We start from the raw sequence: 19,196 nt of genomic DNA, 5'->3' as shown, positions 1-19,196 counted from the left end.
TGGGACCTCTTGCGTGTCCTGGCGGGCTGGTGTAAAAGGTACTTAATGATGATTATGACCACCAGCTACACTACCTAAATAATTAGGGTTGTGGCTATATTATATGACATTTCCACTTGAACTATAGCATGAAAGGAGATTCCCATTTATTTATTTTTTTAAAGAATGAACAAACCACAGATTTGGAGGTATTTGTATTTAATCAGATATTATATTGAAAATGAAGCTTTATTAATAAATGACAAGACACTCTTGTGTATATGACACTTTATATCATTACTATATTTTGTACAAACAGGGTACCACTAACACTGTCAAACTGCATTTGTATAATATTATTTGGCATAATTAATGAGGATGAAAATGCCGGGGGAAGTGTAGAGAAAAACAGCAGTCATTTTTAAATGAGATTTAGTAAATTTAAGGCACAGTGGTACAAATGCCAGAAATAGCAGGAAAGCTATAAGTCATAGACAGTGTCAGACTGGTCCCACTGCCTGACTGTTCCACCTCCTTTCCCTAGATATTTTGTTATAAAAAAAATGTTAATATACACGGAAACATATTTCATACAAGTTACGGTATATACTACTTTCCTATAATTATATATTCATTATTACTTTGTCATATCAAGGTTGACAACATTTGAATACAGTTTCAACTGACGTTATTGCTGGGCAGGTGGATATATGCACATCACAGCTAATGGCATAAATTGATATAGGATACAAAAGCTGACAACATACTTAGGAGTCTTGAGCGCCCGGATGCTAGGTCTGACTAGAGGGGCCGCGTGGAGTGCCTGGGTGTAGCACCGCTGTTCCCCTTCATCGGTCCTGCGACCTGAAGACCCGGCGCCTGATTTCCTGTGTGTGTCTGTGGGCTGGTCCCGATACCCAGCGAGCCCTCTGCTACCTACATTTCAGCACAGCCACAGTATCCATCGGCTTCATTTGAGTGCCCATCAGTCTGTGTGGGTCCTCCTCTGTTTCTGGTGTGTGCGCGGCAAGTTGGGCGGTAAGGGTGCACAGCTTACCGTCCCTTCCCTCCCTTCACTCCTTTTAACAAGCACAGCTGCCAGCTACTTTCCATATACCCGGGAGGTGGGGGCACTGCCTCCAGACGGATGCCATTTTGGACATTACCTGCCACGGCTGGTGGGTGCAGATAATAGGCCTGCCTAATACCCTATCCTTCCTGGCTTATCATTGATGGAGTCTAATGTGCAAGGATCTGACTGGTGGGACATTTAACATTCCTATCTGTCAGTGATACTGGTGCGTGATGAGCTTTAAACTTTGTAGGGGATCTATAATGGTTCTCAGTTTTTTGTACACGCTGCATCCCGCCTCTTCTCTGGGCTGTCTGTTTGGACAAAATTGGTACAGCGACTATCTGAAATGCAGCAGCTGAACTGCGGTAGATATTACTGATGTGCACCCTGCTGCAGAGCTGCCTAAACATTATGGGAAAATTTAGTCAAGCAGCTTATGCGGCCAAACTGGGGTGGTACGCCCATCAGTCCATGTCTGCACCCCCTAAAGAGGGTACTCAGGCTTCAAGTCATTTGCCCGTCACTCATCCACAGGCTCCTGAAACCACTCCCTCATTGCAGCAGGTACTGTTGGCTATCGATACTAGTCAAAAGAAAGTTACTGACAGGATTTAGGAAGTGCAAGCCAACCTCTCCTTATCCATCATGACCTTCAAAAAATGCGAGATTGAGTGGGTGAGGAGGAACAACAAATTTCCTCACTGGAGGACGCCACTGCTCCTATATAAGGCAAAAAATGTCGGATCTTGAGGGACGGGTCCGGAACAACAATATGAGATTTGTGGGTCTCCCTGAAAAGGCCAAGGGATCTGACCCAGAGGCGTTCCTTGAGGGTTGGTTAATCCGAGAGTTTGGGAGAGAGGCCTACCCCCCCCAGGCAGGTTCATGGTCTCCCTCCGCAGGCACCTCCAACCGCTTCCCCTTCCTGCACCTTCACTGCAAGGATCTTACACTGCAAAGACAGATTTGCGGCTCTCAGGCTGGTACGCCAATAAGGCCCTCTCAAGTATGACAGCCATCTTGTCTCAGTTTTTATGGATTTTGCGCTGTAGGTTCAAAAGAGAAGATCTTTGTTCACTCATGTCAAAAAACGGTTGCGGGACTTACAAATACTCAACTCTATGCTTTATACAGCCAGATTTCAGGTGTCAGCTGATGGCAGACAACACTGCTTTACTGCACCTAGCGACGTCATCTGATGGCATTTCTCATATGTTTAGTATTTAAAGTTCACTAATTATTGTCTGGGTTTTTTGCTTATTGTCTACTGTGGCACTGACTCCACATAGTACATAGGGTTTTGGGGTAAGTCTTCTATAGTTTAGGGATCCAACTATACTCTAGCTGTTATGCTGTGTATACCGGGTGGGTTGTGGTGGCTTGTTGTTTTTCTTGCTTGTGTTAAAATATCAGCCATACAGCTCTATATTCTATGTTCCCATCTAATATGAATGGGAGTTCAGGGGTGCAGGTTCAACTTAATGCTTGGTAGTGGTCTTTCTAAATGTATCCAGATACGGGATTCACTAGATGCATGGTTTTTTATACTATACATGTTACTTGTTTTCTCAATGTGTCAATATTGTGACTTTTTTTACACTGCGAAGCAGAACCGATTCTGCGGGTCCTGTTTTCAGCCGGGAGTTCTTCATTCCCTGTCTCCTCCTTTTGTCACCAGCATACCCTTGTATCACTATTGCAGTAAGTAACCGCTTGCTCACCTGGAATGACAGGGTCAAGTGCTCCCTTGTGCTTTTTCACCCCAGGAAATATTCTCCTCATATTATTTGTCTAGTGGAAACAAACTTACATGGTAGCCAGGTATTGGCACTTGAAAGGCCTTGAGTGGGCTGGGTCTACCACTCTGTGCATTCTCCAAACTACAGAGGAGTCTCTCCTTATTATAAAACACGTTTTACATTAAAACACCTACAACTTGACTCCTAAGGGAGATTTGTGCTTTTACGAGCGGTGCTTGAGTCTTCCGCAACTATAATTCTTACTATTTATATTCTACCCCCATATAGTATCAAGGTGTCTGGAGAGCTCGACACCCAGCAATTTTCATATCACTCCACCACTTAAAACTCCCTCTCTCGCATATACCTCATCCTTTTGTCCTCTCAGGTTGTTGCCTTTTGTGTCCACAATTGAGTATCTGGCAAGGGGATCTCCATTCACTCCTTGTGCTAGTTGACCTAGCCGCAGATAAGAGAATGTGCTTCAGAAATTACACCCGGCTTGGCTACAGTCAATGGCTACTGGCTCAGACCTTATATGCATGTGGGAAAGCTATTTTGGTGATAACAATCACGACAATTTGGCGCTTTTATGGGATGTTTTATTAGGCCTTCCTGCGGGGCACACTCATTAAAAAGGTAGCATACACCAAGAGTTTTAACCGGGGTAGAAAGCTAGAGTTGGAACAGTACTGCAGAAATTTAGAGTCTACGGGCCTGAGTCATTAAGGAGAGCAAAGCAAAAAAATAAGGCGTAACTTTACACCTTGGGAAAATCATGTTGCATTGGAGGGCGAGGTAAATTTAAAATATCGGGACAAATTTATAGTTGGAGTAGTGCATGTTCTAGATCAACTTTAAATTTTAGTGTAATAATAAATCTATCAAGTATTTGCGTGCTACACGAAAAAGCAGCCAGTATTTTCCTTACATGCAAAATAAACTCATTTGTACCCCTTGTATTGTAACATGGTTTGTCCAGGATCAAATTTACTTCTATTTTTGCCTTGCTCTCCTTAATGATTCAGGCCCTACAAATCTTGTTCCCTGCTCACTTGATGCTAAGGTTTGGTGGCTCAGTGCGCAACGTGAATGGTCAGATTTTCTCTTTGATAAGTCTAAGCGATGGCTTTTTTTTTTTACCAGGCATTCTCAATACTCGGGGGCAGATATGGTAGCTAAATGACCTGTTTGGCTTGGGAGAAGGGAGAGGGTAGAGTGATCTTTGATCACAAAAACATGAAGCGCATTACTGGAGCGGGTATTGTAAACACCTTTTTGAACTATTATAAGACGCTGCATGAGTCCAAGGTGTCCTTTACGAAAATACAACTCACTACGTATAAACTCCATCAGACTCCCCAGGCTGACCAGTGATTCGGCTACCTTCCCGGATGCCCCCCTCACAGTTCAGCAAGTGGACCTGGAAATCACCTCCTTTCCCAACCGTAAGATCCCTGGTATAGACAGTATTCCGTTTGAGCTATTTTAAGAAATTTGGGAACGTTTTTTGGCCCTCAACTCCTTGCTAACTATACAAGATTGCTGGAGTCTGGCAATATTTCCCCATCAATGTCAGACGCCTTGATTGTAGTAGTGCCTAAGCCCGGGAAAGACCCTCTTCACCCTGACTTATACCATCCGATCTCGCTATTAGGTTCGTGTCAGCCGCCATCCTCGCACTCACTATCAGTGCCAGGGACAGACGCCTTCCTTTGCCAGCAGCTCGTCCCATTGCTAGGCAGCGGGACTCCATTCTCTTCCTCCAGGGTCTCATTGCCGTGCGCATGTGTGTCCACATGCATCTCCGTTCCCAAGTAACGGGACGCTTCTCTACACTTTCTATCGGCGGTCAACTGTTCGGGCCGCCGGTTTCACTGCCACCAAATAGGGAATGGCCTCTACTATTTAAACCTGCCCCTAACACTAGGAAGGTGCAAGAGTATGTAGGTCTTCCTATGCTCCAGCATTCCAGTCTGTTACCCTGCTCTCTGACTGACCTCCTGTATACCGACCTGGCTTTACCTGGCTCTGCTTCTGGTTCTCCCATTGGCCTGATTGATCCCGCTGTATATGGCTTGCTGACTCCGATTTGTCTTTCCCTTTGATACCATGTTTGCCAGAACGGTTTGACCTCTCCCTGCACGACCACGTCTGTTCACCATCCACTCCGCTGATAGCTATCTTAGAGGGTGGGGTACGGAATAATGATGACCATTATTCCGACAAGACTTACCCCGATGTCTACACAGCGAACGGCTCCATCTGACCATGCTCCTTCCTGACTGTTGTCACCAACGACTGCAAGGCATCGCGATGAATGCCAGATACACAAATACTTGATAGCTTATTTGTACACTGAAATTTAAAGTTTATATTTGTGTGCTACATGAAAAAACAGTCAGCATTTAACTTATGTGCAAAACAGAAAACTAGATTGCACCCCTTGCATTGTAACATGGTTTTTTCCAGGAGACTGAAATAAGATACCTCTTCATTTAAGATCCTTAATGAATCAGGCCCCTTGTTAGTATCCTGATCCTGTTCCAGTTTTTTATTCGGCTATTTTCTCTGACCTTCATTTTGGATTACGCTTTGTCCCTTGCTTCTAGTTCTGGTTTCCTGATTCCTGGCCTGCCTCTGACTATTCCTTGGATATCCCTTTTGTACCTGCTGCCCGGTTGGTTCTGACCTGGATTGATTGACTACGCTATGTCCACTCTGTTACTACGCTGGTGGCTGTATCGGAGAACCGTGACCTGCGCATCCTCTTGCAGCAAAGCCCAAATTCCCTTGCGGGGGTCCCTGGTGAACACTGGGAGTGCGTTAGACTCTGTGTCTCCTTGCTAAGCTGCACTAATACCAGCTAGTAACTTCCTCACAGATTGTGACACCTAAACTGGCCTCAACCCTCCGGTTTGAAAGCGGTGCAACGTTTTGTTGGCTTTGCCAACTACTACAGGCAATTTATCAAGCACTTTTTCCACACTGATTGCTCCCATTACGGCACTGACTCGGGGGTGGCGGAACCCAAGAAACTGGACCCCTGAAGCCATCGCTGCATTTGCCACTCTGAAGGAGGCTTTAATTTCTGCCCCTGTCCTTAATCAGCCCAACCAAGAAAAACACTTTTTTCTGGAGGTGGACGCCTCCTCAGTCGGAGTAGGGGCTGTTCTTTCGCAAGAATCTCAGGTGTTCTCCATCCTTGCATTTTTTTCTCCAGAGTCTGAACTATGGGATTGGTTACAAGGAATTGCTAGCTATTAAATCTGCGCTTGAAGAGTGGCGTCATCTTTTAGAGGGAGCTTGTCATCTAGTTACAGTTTCACAGACCATAAGAACCTTGTCTATTTTTGGGATGCTCTGTGTTTGAACCCCCAACAGGCCAGGTGGTCCTCATTTTTTGCTCACTTTGACCTTAAACTTACTTACCGTTCCGGTGCTCAGAATTCCCGGACGGATGCCTTATCTCGGTCATTTGCAGAGTGTGATCTCAATCTTACCTCGGAGCCTTCTAGCATATTTGAGCCACCTAGTATTGTAGCCATTACGAGGACTTCATCTAAGACTCCTCCTTGTCTGCTGTTCCTATCTGGAACCACATCTACACCTTAAGGCTGTTCGTTGGACCCACACCGCTAAATTTGCAGGCCATATGGGCTTTAAGAAGACCCTCTCCTTACTGTCACATTGTTACTGGTGGCCCACTCTACTTGCTGATGTGAAGGAATTTGTCGCTGCCTGTGCAATTTGTGCCCAGAATAAGGTAACCAGACCACCTCTATCTGGGTTACTCTTACCATCTGTGTAACTGTGGAAAGGTTCTAAAAAAAAAAGCTAATTTTTCCACATTGAAAGGTCTTCCTTGCGCTTCCAAACTTGCTCAAGTGTTTATCAAAGAAATTTTTCATCTCCATGGGTGTCCGCAGGAAATCATATCACGTAGTACAGTTCATCTCTCATTTCTGGAGGGCCTTCTGTAAACATCTTAGAATAGGGCTGAAATTCTCCTCCGGTTATCACCCCCAGACAAATGGCCAGACGAAGCGGATTAACCAAGATCTTGAATTACTTCTCCACTGCTTCTCCAATAATAATCAATCTGACTGGAGCAATCTACTTCCATGGCCAGAGATTTCCCACAACAACAATACCCATGCGTCATCTGGTTCCTCCCCCTTCTTTATCGTATATGGTGCCCACCCCTTATTTTTCCTCCTCCTCGACAGTTACAGTTCCTGCTGCTCATGCTATGGTTCGTAAGTTTGACAACGTATGGTCCACTACTAAAGAGAAGTTATTACATTCCTCTCTGCAGTATAAACTGTCAGCAGACCTTCATCAGAATGAAGTACCAGTTCTGCAATTTAGGGATAAGGTGTGCCTCTCCACACGTAACCTTAGATTGTAATTGGCCTCACGATTTATTGGGCCTTTTCCAGTACTGCAGGTTGTTAATTCTGTAACCTATATAATTCAACTCCCTCCCTCTCTTAAAGTGCAAGCTTCATGGACGCTCCCAGTATTTGGTCCACTGGAAAGGGTTCGGCCCTGGAGAAAGGCCCTGGGTGAATGAGGATGATCACAATGCTCCACGTTTGTTTCCCGCTTTCCGTAAAAAATGCTCTTTGCAGGGTAGGCCATCTGGAAGAGAGGGGTGGTACTGTCAGTCGCCGTCCCCGCACTCACTATCAGTGCCAGAGACAGACGCCTTCCTTTGCAGGCAGCTCGTCTCTGTTGCTAGGCAGCAGGATGCTGTCCTCTTCCTCCAGGGTCTTTCATTTTCGTGCGCATGTGTGTCTGCTCGCGTCTCCGTTTCCAAGCAACGGGCCGCTTCTCTGCACTTCCTATCGGAGGTCAGCTGTTCAGGCCGCTGGTTCTACTGCCACCAATCAGGGAATGGGCTTCACTAATTAAATCTGCCCCTAACACTAGGTAGGCGCCAGAGTATCTAGGTCTTCCTATGCTCCAGCGTTCCAGCCTGTTTCCCTGCTCTCTGACTGACCTCCAGTGGTTGTGCTTTTGGATATCCCTTTGGCCTGTTTGCTCCACCTGTATATGACCTTTGGCTTGCTAACTCCAATTTGCCTTTCCCTTTGATACCACGTTTGCCAGACCAGTTTGACCTCTGCCTGCACGACCACATCTGTTTACCATCCACTCCGATGATAGCTAACTTGGAGGGCCGCGACTTGCACGTCCCTTGCAAACTCCAAACTCCCTTGCTGGGGCTCCCTGGTTAAGACCGGGGGTGTGTTTAGACTCTGTACCTCCTAGCTTAGCAGCACAAATATCAGCAAGTGGCCTTCAGTCCCTGCGTCTCGTGACAGTTCAGTTGTTAAGATGCTTGCGAAGATACTGGCTACCTGGCTTAACTCAGTTATTAGTCAGATTGTCCACCCAGACCAGACGAGGTTCATGCCTGGCAAGTCCAGTGTCCCCAACCTGCGTCGCTTATTTATGCATCTACAGAAGGCCCATGTTGCTGAGCTGGGATCTACCTTTGGGAGGTACTGTGGAGATTTGGCTTTGGCCCTACTTTCATTCAATGGCTACGGCTATTGTACCTCACACCTGCACCGTGGGTGTCTGTTAATGGTTACAGATCAGCCCCATTTGGTCTGGGGAGGGACACCTGTCAGGGATGTCCACACTCCCCTGCCTTATTCACGTTGGCTATCGAGCCACTGGCCTGCTTCATGCACACCCATGCTGGTATACGTGGCCTTCCTGCTGGAACCCTCTACAGCATAGAGCCCCCCCTCCCCCTTGTACACTTGGTTCGGCTCTTCTGCTCGCCTCATCACACTAATGATTGACGCATCAACAAAAGGTATTAATCTTCTGTAATGATGATATTTCCCATCATCCGTTGTCCCTGACACTGAATCTTTGCACCTGCACACGTGTATTCACTCGTGCTACCTGAATCGACTATTCTGCTATCACTGCTGTTGCAGCTGTTTATTTTGATTGTTTTATTTATATGTTCTGTCTTGTTTTTTTGGAAAATCACTATAAAAACTACTTGATTAAAAAAAAAAAAAAAACTAACGTAGACATAAGAAAGTATGCACTTTTATCAGATAATTTCTGGTCAAATTACGCAAAGATGTTAAAACAAATTTCCAACAAGGAAGGATATAATGATGTAAACCCAATATTTACCACCAGATCCTGATCCAGAATAAACATCATCAGTATCCTCCTCATCAATGAAGTCATCATCTCCAGAGCTTTCCAGATCAAATGGTTTCTCATCTTCAAATTCCTTGCGCCATCGCTGGGCCTATCAAAGAAAGAGGAATAGGATGACAACTGTGCAATCCAAAATGTTAAATTCTTACATACACTTATAGAACCAAAATGTGCTAAAACATGCCCCAGAGGTTATCTAGAAGTCACTGAATCTTGTCTCTAATTATTGAAACCATTTTGAAAAACTATTGAATCTGCATGGTTTGAGGGCTTCAAACTTGTTTGTGGTATAATAGTGACCAGGTTTGACTGCCAGGGTTTGAAGTTAGTCTTTGCAGTTAAAACAAAAGATGTGTAAATAAACTATAAAATATTGTCTGTTCCCGTTTATATTGCTAAATTCTTTACATTTGAACAATAAATATTTTTGTACAGTTTGAGTTTAAAGTCTGCATATAAAACCATTAAACAATATATATATATATATATATATATATATATATATATATATATATATTATACATATGTAGCCATTTAAGCCTGAACAAGAGAAAACAAGATAAAACGCTTATCATTGGTTGGTGATAAAAAAGAAGTCCTAGAGACTCTTTACTTTGATGACGTGGGACTGGAGGGAGGAACAAAATGATAGGTGGAACTGTGCACAGAACACTTATGGACAAATGATACTGGCAAAACTTGCATAATTATACGTCCAAATGCAGAACGAGTTGAAAATTTTCGCTGAACAGTTTTTAATAATTTGCTCATCTCTCTCTACTAGTACTCCCTGAGCATCCTGTACTAAACTAAGGAGGCTCTTTAAAAACAACTTTTTCTTCCAGTCATAATTTAGCGGTTTACCTTGATATATTGTTTACATTGACTTTAGGCCATCTTCAACATGTACATACTGTGGTAATCTCAAATGAATAACCCTGATTTACCACAGATACTTCTCATCACCGTAGCACCCAACTGTCCAAATTGAGACGGGGCAGTTACGGTTTGAGGACTCTGTATCGCCATTGTCATCGGAACAGCTTTGTCCCTCAGGTTTGGAAATATCACCAGTTCACCGCTGCTATCCATTGCAGAGCAGCAGTGAATGGGTGCTGTGCTCACCTGTCACTGGTGTGTGCGGCAATGAGTGGTTAATTGGAGGGAAGGGAAGGGGGAAAAGGGGCAGCCTACTACTTCAAAAGCAATAGGCATGTCCCTGGAGTGTGACCACTACCCCATTATAATGTAGCCATGCCCCATCGTGATTTGACCACACACTCCAGCCCTGATTCCCGACGCTCCAAAGTTGAGAGGTATGCATCACGCTCATCTTTTAACAATGAATTGTGATATACATATCACTTTGCAATAAGCCCTGCCTATAACCAAATAACAAAATATGAATTAATGCTCAGTAATGCAACAGCTGGTATAAATGCCATACATGCACTGTATCATACTGTCACAACGCCCAGGTTATTCACTGCATACACAGAATACTAAAGGGTCATTCTCTTATGTACAAAATGCAATGTATTAATAATAATGATCTACTGTGATTCTATCTTTCCAGACACGATTATTCTAGATAATGTTATATTAAACCCCAACTATCTGCTTGCACAGCATCCAGGTATTATTCAGAAAATACTCTACATGCACAATAACATGTAATAAACTGTTAAATCTACATCTTCATTTATAACTGATTGCACTTTCAGAAGAAATGTGCAGGCCAGGTACGGGGTTAGAGGATGTTCATTAGAAAATTGAAATTATGAGTTTACAAATAGAAATGTGTTACAACCAATGCCCTAGTTTCTGTGTTTCTCATTCTGTCTCCTTATTCCTTTTCTCAGTTTCACTCCCCTACTATGCTGTTTGTCTTCACTCTGCCCTTTTTTATGCTGATTACTTCAAAAGTGCATCAATAGCACGTGTGTCTCCGATGGCCTTTTCAAATGTTTTTCAAATGCATTATCCAGGACGCCAGCCCTACTCAAAGCATCAATAGTGCATTAATATGCATTTGCACTTTCAATTAGCTTAACACAACTCCATTCTTTGAAATGGAGTCTTGCTCAATGCATGCAAAACACACAACTAAGCAGCTCACATCAAAATGGATTACACACAGATATCACTGAAAATGGTTACATCAGGAATTGAGTGTAAAACTGACCCAGAGCTACATACTGTTGATATGTGAAAGCAACAGTGGTATATTTAATAGATTGTGGAAACTTTTTAGTTCTGAATTCTCAAGGAATGTTGTGCAGAGATGTCATCTCTAGTAATGGCTAAACAAGCCATGTTGGTGCCTCAATGGGAAGGAGTCTGCAAAGCCTGTTGGGCAGGAGCCCACGAGTACTACACCTGTGACTACACCTTTGGCCTCTGCACTATATAGCGAATGCCAGTGGCTTACACTATGTAGCCATCGCTAGTAAGCTATGCACTGTATAGTGGTCACCGCTAGAAAGATCCACAGTTGGCTTTTCAATGTATAGTTTCCACCAGAATGTTGGCAGTATTACATATCGGTTACTAGAATCGTTTCTGCATTTGATTTTGGTCATTGGAATGGGCTCTACATCATATAATGGTAAGTCTGGGCTGCACTTTATTTTATTATAGCTCTTTGAAATATATATTCCTCATAAATGCCTCTGGCTGTGTAAAACCATTCCCACTTTAGTCATGCCACAAACACAACTGTTTTGCCAACACTCTCTTTGATTTTAAATCTCCCAGGCTGATATCTATTGTTATAGATAAGGCCCCTATTTATAATAGGGAGAAAATCCCTATCTCTGGGAAAACAGGTGTTTTTACTGGACATAGAGCTTCTCCCAGTTGGGGAAGTTTATAGTCAGTATCGCCGGTGATAGCCCTTCGCGGGTTACCTATGGGGAAACCTATTAACTGAGGAGAGCACAGCTGTCGCTATTACCATCTCATGACTGCAATATCAGAGGTTCCTTACAAGAAAAAGTGCTTCATTATTTAAATTAAGATATTAACATTTTTATTTTATTTTATTAATCGTATATATTTGTGTCTTTAACAAAAGTGGATCTGGAAACCCAAATCTAGTTCATGTGTATGTGTAGAGTACTTTTATCGCTGCCAAACAGTATTGCAAGGGTGCTCAGTATTGCTGAGCTACCCCAAATTTTAATTGGAGTGAAACTACATTTCCTATTGTTGCAAAAAGCAGGACATAGTAAATAGGCCCCTATAATGATGAAGACTACATTAGATGTCTCAAGCAGTAGTACTTAAGGAACAGCAAAATGGTGAGAATTTTGTTTTTTTCAAATGGAAATGATCTTTTTGCCATAATTGATTACGTGACATTACTTATCTTTTATATTGTATGACACATGTGTTGCGTAAGGTATGAAAAGGGTGCTAATTCGGTTGCTGTCTCGGGCATTGTAATAGTCAGGTCCACCATATAGTATGAAAGTCTTGATGGGTCCTGAGGCAACAGCAAATTATTTTTCATAGGGCAAAGTTATGTTATTTTTTTTCAAAAAAATACAGCAATTTGGGGATAGAAGAAAATAAAACCATGGCTGGTCAATTTAGTTAGCCAGATTGCTATGGTGACTAGAATATGCATCCTGGCAACTAGAACAAGGCACTGGATCAGGAATGTAGAGATACTATTTTTCATGTAACTCATAATCCCTGCTAGCACAAGAAAACATAGTCTGTATGAGTGGGTTGCATGGAAAAATGTTGTGGGTTGTTCGTTGATGTTGCCATGTGCCCACCCATTGGTGCCAACTAGATTTGCTTAAATACTGGCAGCAGCTTTATGTGACTAAATGAAGGCAGGCATTACATGACCTGCTTGTATATTGCGGAGACAGAAGATGGGATCTAGGGCACATGCTGGTTTGTAGGGCACTAGTATGGAGTTTGAGCTACAGTGAGTATATGGGGGAACTAGTAAATTATGGGGGCCAGGCGGGTATCTATGACACTGGTAGACTCTGGGAGCACTTGCTACTATGTGAAGGTGCTGATATACTGTAAGGGCACATTCTGGTAAGTTGAGGTTGAGGTACATCTATAATATTATGACACAGGTTGGTATCTAGGGGTCCATGCATATTGCGGCGTGTCAGTGTGTTCACATACTATGGGGGGTACCGGTATACTGATGCTAGTACATAATGGGGAAACAGGTTGGTATCTGAGAGCAATGATGTTGGTCTAATTATTGGATAGTCTACACAGGTCAATTGTGTTGTCTAAGATTTATCCTTACAAATTTGGCAGCTCCTAACTATCTCTGGCTCAAAGCTTTCAGATACATTATCCATTTATCAAGACCTGTCCATTATGAATTTTTTTTTATTGCTGCTTATCACAGCGACAGAAAATCGTCTATAACGCAATTTATCAAAAAAACGCACCAGGGGAGCTGGGTGATGTTCTGCTCCCTGGCGACATTGGCCAGCAGAAGAGTCTTAACGTTTACCAGCACCAGGCTAGGGCAGTGTCCTTCTGCACATGCATGAGCCGGCATGTCGGGCATACCCCCTCGGCATTATTATCCCCTTAACCCCGACAACATAATTATGCAATACATACTATTCTGTGATACATAATGGTAATGGACTTTAAAGGATACTTAGGTCGCCAGGCTGAAATCAGGGTCCCTTGCGTTTAGGCCCAATTTCAACAAGGTCCCCCACTGACACAAAGAGATTGGGGACTCAGGGTCCCCCTGATATCTCAGTTAAAGGGATGGTGTATTCATGTTTCAAAGCAGATAAAAGTGGAATTACACTTTAAAGCACATACACAGGAAATGACTGAAAGGGTAAATATGAGTGTTAACTCAGGTATGGAAGGTTTTACAGAAAGGTTACAAGGCTCTGTAGTTTTTCCTGGTGTTTGTGTAATGAGTTCCAGACTGTTCCATCCTTACCCAGGAACAAAAAAAAAATCACACCACCACCCTTCCCAATTGCAAACAGATGGGAGGCAGAAATCCAGACTATTTTATGTTCCCCTTCATTTCTCTCTAATATAGTTTAGCAACTACCTCAGACTAAACTATAATCAGTTATCCTGGCAGATAAAGGGTTAGCAGATTAAGTCTCTCATGGCTAGATTGAAATATAATCTCATCTACAGTGAAAGCATCCTATAGAAACAGAATAAAACAAATGTAATGCGCCAGTACATTCAGCAAAGTGTCTGTAAGCTAGAAAGATCACAGTCATTTAAAGGTGTAAGGACACGTGATCATGAGTGTTTGCTGCTAAAAAGGTGGTTGAATACTTCTATTTGAATTACCAAGCTAGGACTGCCCTGCTCTTTAATACAGAACCCAACCTGAAATGCTATTGTTTATTGACATAGTGGGGCCGATTTTATTTACTTTTAATGTAATCTAGAGGTAGAGAAGGAAATCATGTGCAGTGACGTAAACAATCAGTGCATCACCAGATGGGACATGGCCAGACAATTGCAGTGGCTGCACAAAGCACTTTAGAAGCGCTAGACTGTCCTTCAATTTCCTCACCCTCTATGGGTGGCGCACATTGTCAGAATCCATAGTGCAAGCCTCAGCAAGGGAGGATTCTACTCAAAGTGAAGTGACTGTGTGCACAGTGTCCATGCAGCACTTCTGTCAGCACAACAGTGTGTGGGCTCAGAGTACCCAGATACCTTATTCCCTGTATCACATGCTAAGCAATAGGACTGAAAGGTGAGCAAGGTCAATAAAAAAATATGACATTAGACAAAAAAAACAATACTTATATAGTATTACAACAGAAACACTACATGTTATTATTATTCTTGTTGATTTATTAGATGCCACAGTGCTCCACAGCACTAGATAGAGGGGTGTTAGGAGCACGAGGGTGGTAGTACTAGGAATGCACAGTGGCTCATTGGTTAGCACTTCTGTCTCACAGTGCTGAGGTCTGGACTTTGTGTGCTCCAGTTTCCTCCCACACTCAAAAAACATACTGGTAGCTTAATTGGCTGCTGATAAAAATGAACATTAGTCTGTATGTGTGTCAGGGAACTTATACTGTAAGCTCCAATGGGGCAGGGACTAATGTGAATGACAAATATTCTCTGTAAATTGGTGATGCTATAGAAATAAATGATGAAGATGAGTGGTATTAAGAGGTGCAAATAGGCTGACAATAGAATGAGAGGAAATGGTTATAGAAAGTAAATGAAAGAATATATATAGTGTTAAATGTTTTCTCCAGAAGCATATATATGCTATAAATCCTGCGTCTGACACATATGTAACTGGTGAGTGCTGGATGTATCTTGAGATACCTCCTACTCAGCATATGGGTGTAAATATGCTATTTTTACATGCAGATTTTTAGAGCTTTTTTTTTTTTCTACACATATATGTCCAACTCAGCATAAGCCCTGATTGATTAAGGTTGCACATTAGCATGACATGGATTTTGTGCAAAAATTAATGAAAAAAGTTTAATTGGTGGTCACTTAGAAAGTGTACATTCTGTTTTACTTATATTTGCTTACTCTCCCGGAATGTCCGTCCCACAAATTTTGGGGAGTGCTCCCAGACTCCAAGAAGAGCAATGAACTCTCCCTAGCGAAGCTTGATGTGGAAAATCACGTCATGGTGGCTCTGTTCCCTGCTGTGCAATGACGCAAATTGCGGTATTGTGCAGCTAGGTGCGAGGCCGTGGAGACGCCATTCACAGCAATGCGCCTTTGGAACTTGTCATCGGGACCTGGGCTCTCCAGGAGGAGAGCTACAAAATTTCAGCAGGTACGGCTTTGCTGTCGTATTTCCTCTAGTTTCTATTGTTTCCTGTCATCGTCCACTCAATTACTCCAGTATCTGTAAAATGACATCAATAATTCTACAATTCTCTGCTATATGAAAGTGAAGTAATGGAAAACTGTGTGAAAGCTGCATATTATTCCACTTTTAGACCATCTATAGTGTTATCTATTTTACTGTCATAATTTGGACCTGCAAATTATGTTTTTTAATATCATTAGGATTTGCCAAATCAGCCACTGAGACTATATCAATTGTAAACTTTTATTGCTTATTTAGAACACATAAAAAGCATACAATTGGCTACATTAGTTAGCTCACATGCTTTTAGTATGTCTACATAGTTAGTATGTAAGTTGCATGGCTATGGCTTATACTAATAGCAATGCTTCATTATGTTCTTCATATGGGAGGTTTTAAAGTGGAATACAATTAAATATGTGAAATAAGTAATAAAAAAGTGACTTATACAACTTTTGTGTGAAAATGTATTCCTCAGTCACAAAACTATACCTCCTAACTGTCCTGATTTAAGGCAGGACAGTCACAATTTGAGGGGACAGTCCCACCATCCTGCCAGTTGGCACCTTTGTCCTAACTCGCAGGAAGTTAAGAGGTATGTTCCCCCCTAACCATGTTGCACAGCATTAAAAAGGTTGGGGACCTTTGGGAATTTTGTCACAAAATCTCTTGTGGCACCATAAACGGTGGCACAAAATCTATTTTACAGTAGCAAAACTTGAATATCGTGCTCCTGAAGTAAATTCTGTGTAAAGCTGGGTACACACTACATAAATTTCGACCAACTTTTTATGCCGAGCGATTTTACATGCGATCGATGGTCCGATCGCTCGGTCCATGGACTGCATACACACTAGACTTGTTTAGGACGATAAAGGGAAGAGCAGACATCCATTTAGCGACTTTTTACAGCCAAGTTGTTGTGAGCAATGACTGTAATTTCATACTCACTGTTGTGGATCGGTCGGAAGTTTATACACACTACACAACGGAAACGAGATTGGAACGAAAATATTAAACGGTACGACCAACTAAATGAGGCGATAATTGTCCATTTGGGCAGACTTTCGACCATCGTGTCACTGCACACACTGACCCGACTTTTGAACGAGCGGTCGTATGTCGGCTATTTGAGCCGATTATTGGACGAAAACAGTGTAGTGTGTACCCAGCTTTACAAAATGAACTGTATGTAATTGGTTAATGTGTCATTGTTAACTAATATAAGAACCCTGAATTTCTTTATAGCAATAGATGCTTTGCAAAATGATCAGTTGGAGATGCAATTTCTACTGTAACAGATTATCTCTACAAGGTAGCTATCAGAAGAGCAAATTTACAGAAGAGAAGTCCTGCTCTGAAAGCAGTGAGGTACAAGCCACTGCTGATGGAACAGATAGGAATAAGAATCTACAGGAGCATGTGCGGATATCCATGATGTTCTGCATGGGGGTCATTTCCTCAGTGATATATAATCTGCTGAAGCTGCAAAAGCAGAAAGAGCTGAAACCAGCACATAATGAAACTCTGCAGAGGACACATTGTAGGGCTGAAGTGTATGTACAGAAAATGCTGCAGATTCATGAAAAACACAGACATATTTATACTCCATACACATTTTTGCCAATTAATATTTAGGTAAACCCATAAATGGATCTAGAAATCTGCTCCTGTATTTTGCATGAGTGTGCACAGGATGAAATTTAGGTAGTTGACATGTAAGATAAATTCCAAAATATCTGTTAATGTTTCTTGTTTATTTTTACTAATTGACAGAAATTTACATAAATGCAACAGACAAGCATACAAGAGAGCCCTTAAATCTCTCTCCCCCATGGGACCCTTTTTCTTCACTGTATCCCCTCCCTCCTCCCAGGTGCCATATCTATCTCTAGATTACAAGTTGAGCATCCTTTTCTAGGCCTGGGTCTCTAGTGCCGTTTCTATGGTGACCATAGCCATGGTAACCGCCTCCTGTATTCTATGAGTATGTGGGGGGGGGGTTGCTCTTAACTGTTTGTTTTCCACTATACCTGCCCATTCCTTACACTAATCTAATACTTAGAAGGAGAGTACATTTTTGTGATAGGGAGAGGCAATCTGTGACATTGCTATCAGCAAATTAAACAGTTAATGTATTGTCTATTTCACATCAGTCTGCTGTTTAACATTGGAAGTTGAAATATATGTTTGATGAGGCATAGTTTAAACATGCGAGAAGATGCCTTTTGAGAGCTGAAAGGATACATTTTATACCAGGATGGTGTCTACAGGCAGATTAACATATTTTCTAGAATGGGGGCTATGATTGTGTTTTCTGCATGGTAAAACAAATTAAGTCATTAGGATTAGTCAGGAAGGTAGTTTAATCATGCTAATAGAATTTGTGCGTGTGGAAAATTAGGAAATGTATTTGTGTTAACGCTGCGCATAGGTAATGGACTATTCAAAATAAGCAATTTTTGCAGTGACAGAAAGAGCAAAAATGCAACTGCATTTTACTTTTTAATCACCATAACTGCCCCCTGAACTCACTGTATGTCCTGAAAATTGGTGTTGCGTAAACAACCAACTTCAGAGCTACAGGTTCCTAAACAGGCAAAGAAAAACTATATCCTCTGGAAAACCTGACAATGGTTTTATATACCTACATGTGACGTTGTTATATCCCTGATTTGGGATGAAGTGAACAAGAATATTGTATAATGACAATACAACCTACAGATAACTGACACACCCTACAACAGTGGCATATGCAAGCAACCAACAAATGAATGCACACACACACAACTACAGCTGCTTAGGAAATAGCCCCATGAGATGTGAGCACATCTTTCATGTGGAAGCCAGCATGGAACTGGCACGTCTTTAAAGGAAAAAAAAATGTAACAATGATAGGTGTAAAAGATATTTGCAAGGCTTACTAAACCTGGTGGAATGGTATAAGGAGCTTTAAAAATCTAGTGATCCAGTGTTGTATCATTCTTAATACAAACAAATACTTGCATTTCACCCTGAACCTTTTCCTTTACATCTCAATGGCCCTATTAACACAAAAACATCTTGTACTACTAACATCAGCTCATACTGCATATAGAGCATCCTGCACTAACCCAGTTAAATCTCTGCGCAAAGACAAACACCCTGTTGTGTTGAGTGGACAAAAGCAAACCAGCTAGCCTCTGACACTGCATACTATATATGGCAGCCGTGGTGAAGGGCTAGATGGACTACTTCTCTTTTCTGTGCAACTTGCTAGACAAGCCAAATGTGTGTGAATCTAATATAACAACAAAGCCTGGGGACAGAGATATCAGTGACAAAATGTTTGTCTCTTGCAGGTAGATTTAAAGGAGGTATATGACATGAAGGA

General features: G+C 42.2%; 1 protein-coding gene across 1 annotated transcript in view; it reads right to left on the bottom strand.

The window, feature by feature from the left end:
* SDC3 (syndecan 3) overlaps positions 1-19,196 on the bottom strand; it is a 67,940-nt gene that overhangs the window by 10,297 nt on the left and 38,447 nt on the right. Inside the window, exon 2 of the mRNA XM_075195503.1 lies at positions 8,962-9,082. Within this exon, the coding sequence (XP_075051604.1) occupies positions 8,962-9,082 (121 nt within the window). The remainder of the gene's footprint in view (positions 1-8,961; positions 9,083-19,196) is intronic.

This window comes from Mixophyes fleayi, chromosome 2, assembly GCF_038048845.1.
Source record: "Mixophyes fleayi isolate aMixFle1 chromosome 2, aMixFle1.hap1, whole genome shotgun sequence".
Classification (NCBI taxonomy): domain Eukaryota; kingdom Metazoa; phylum Chordata; class Amphibia; order Anura; family Limnodynastidae; genus Mixophyes; species Mixophyes fleayi.
This window is presented reverse-complemented; position numbering and strand designations above follow the sequence as displayed.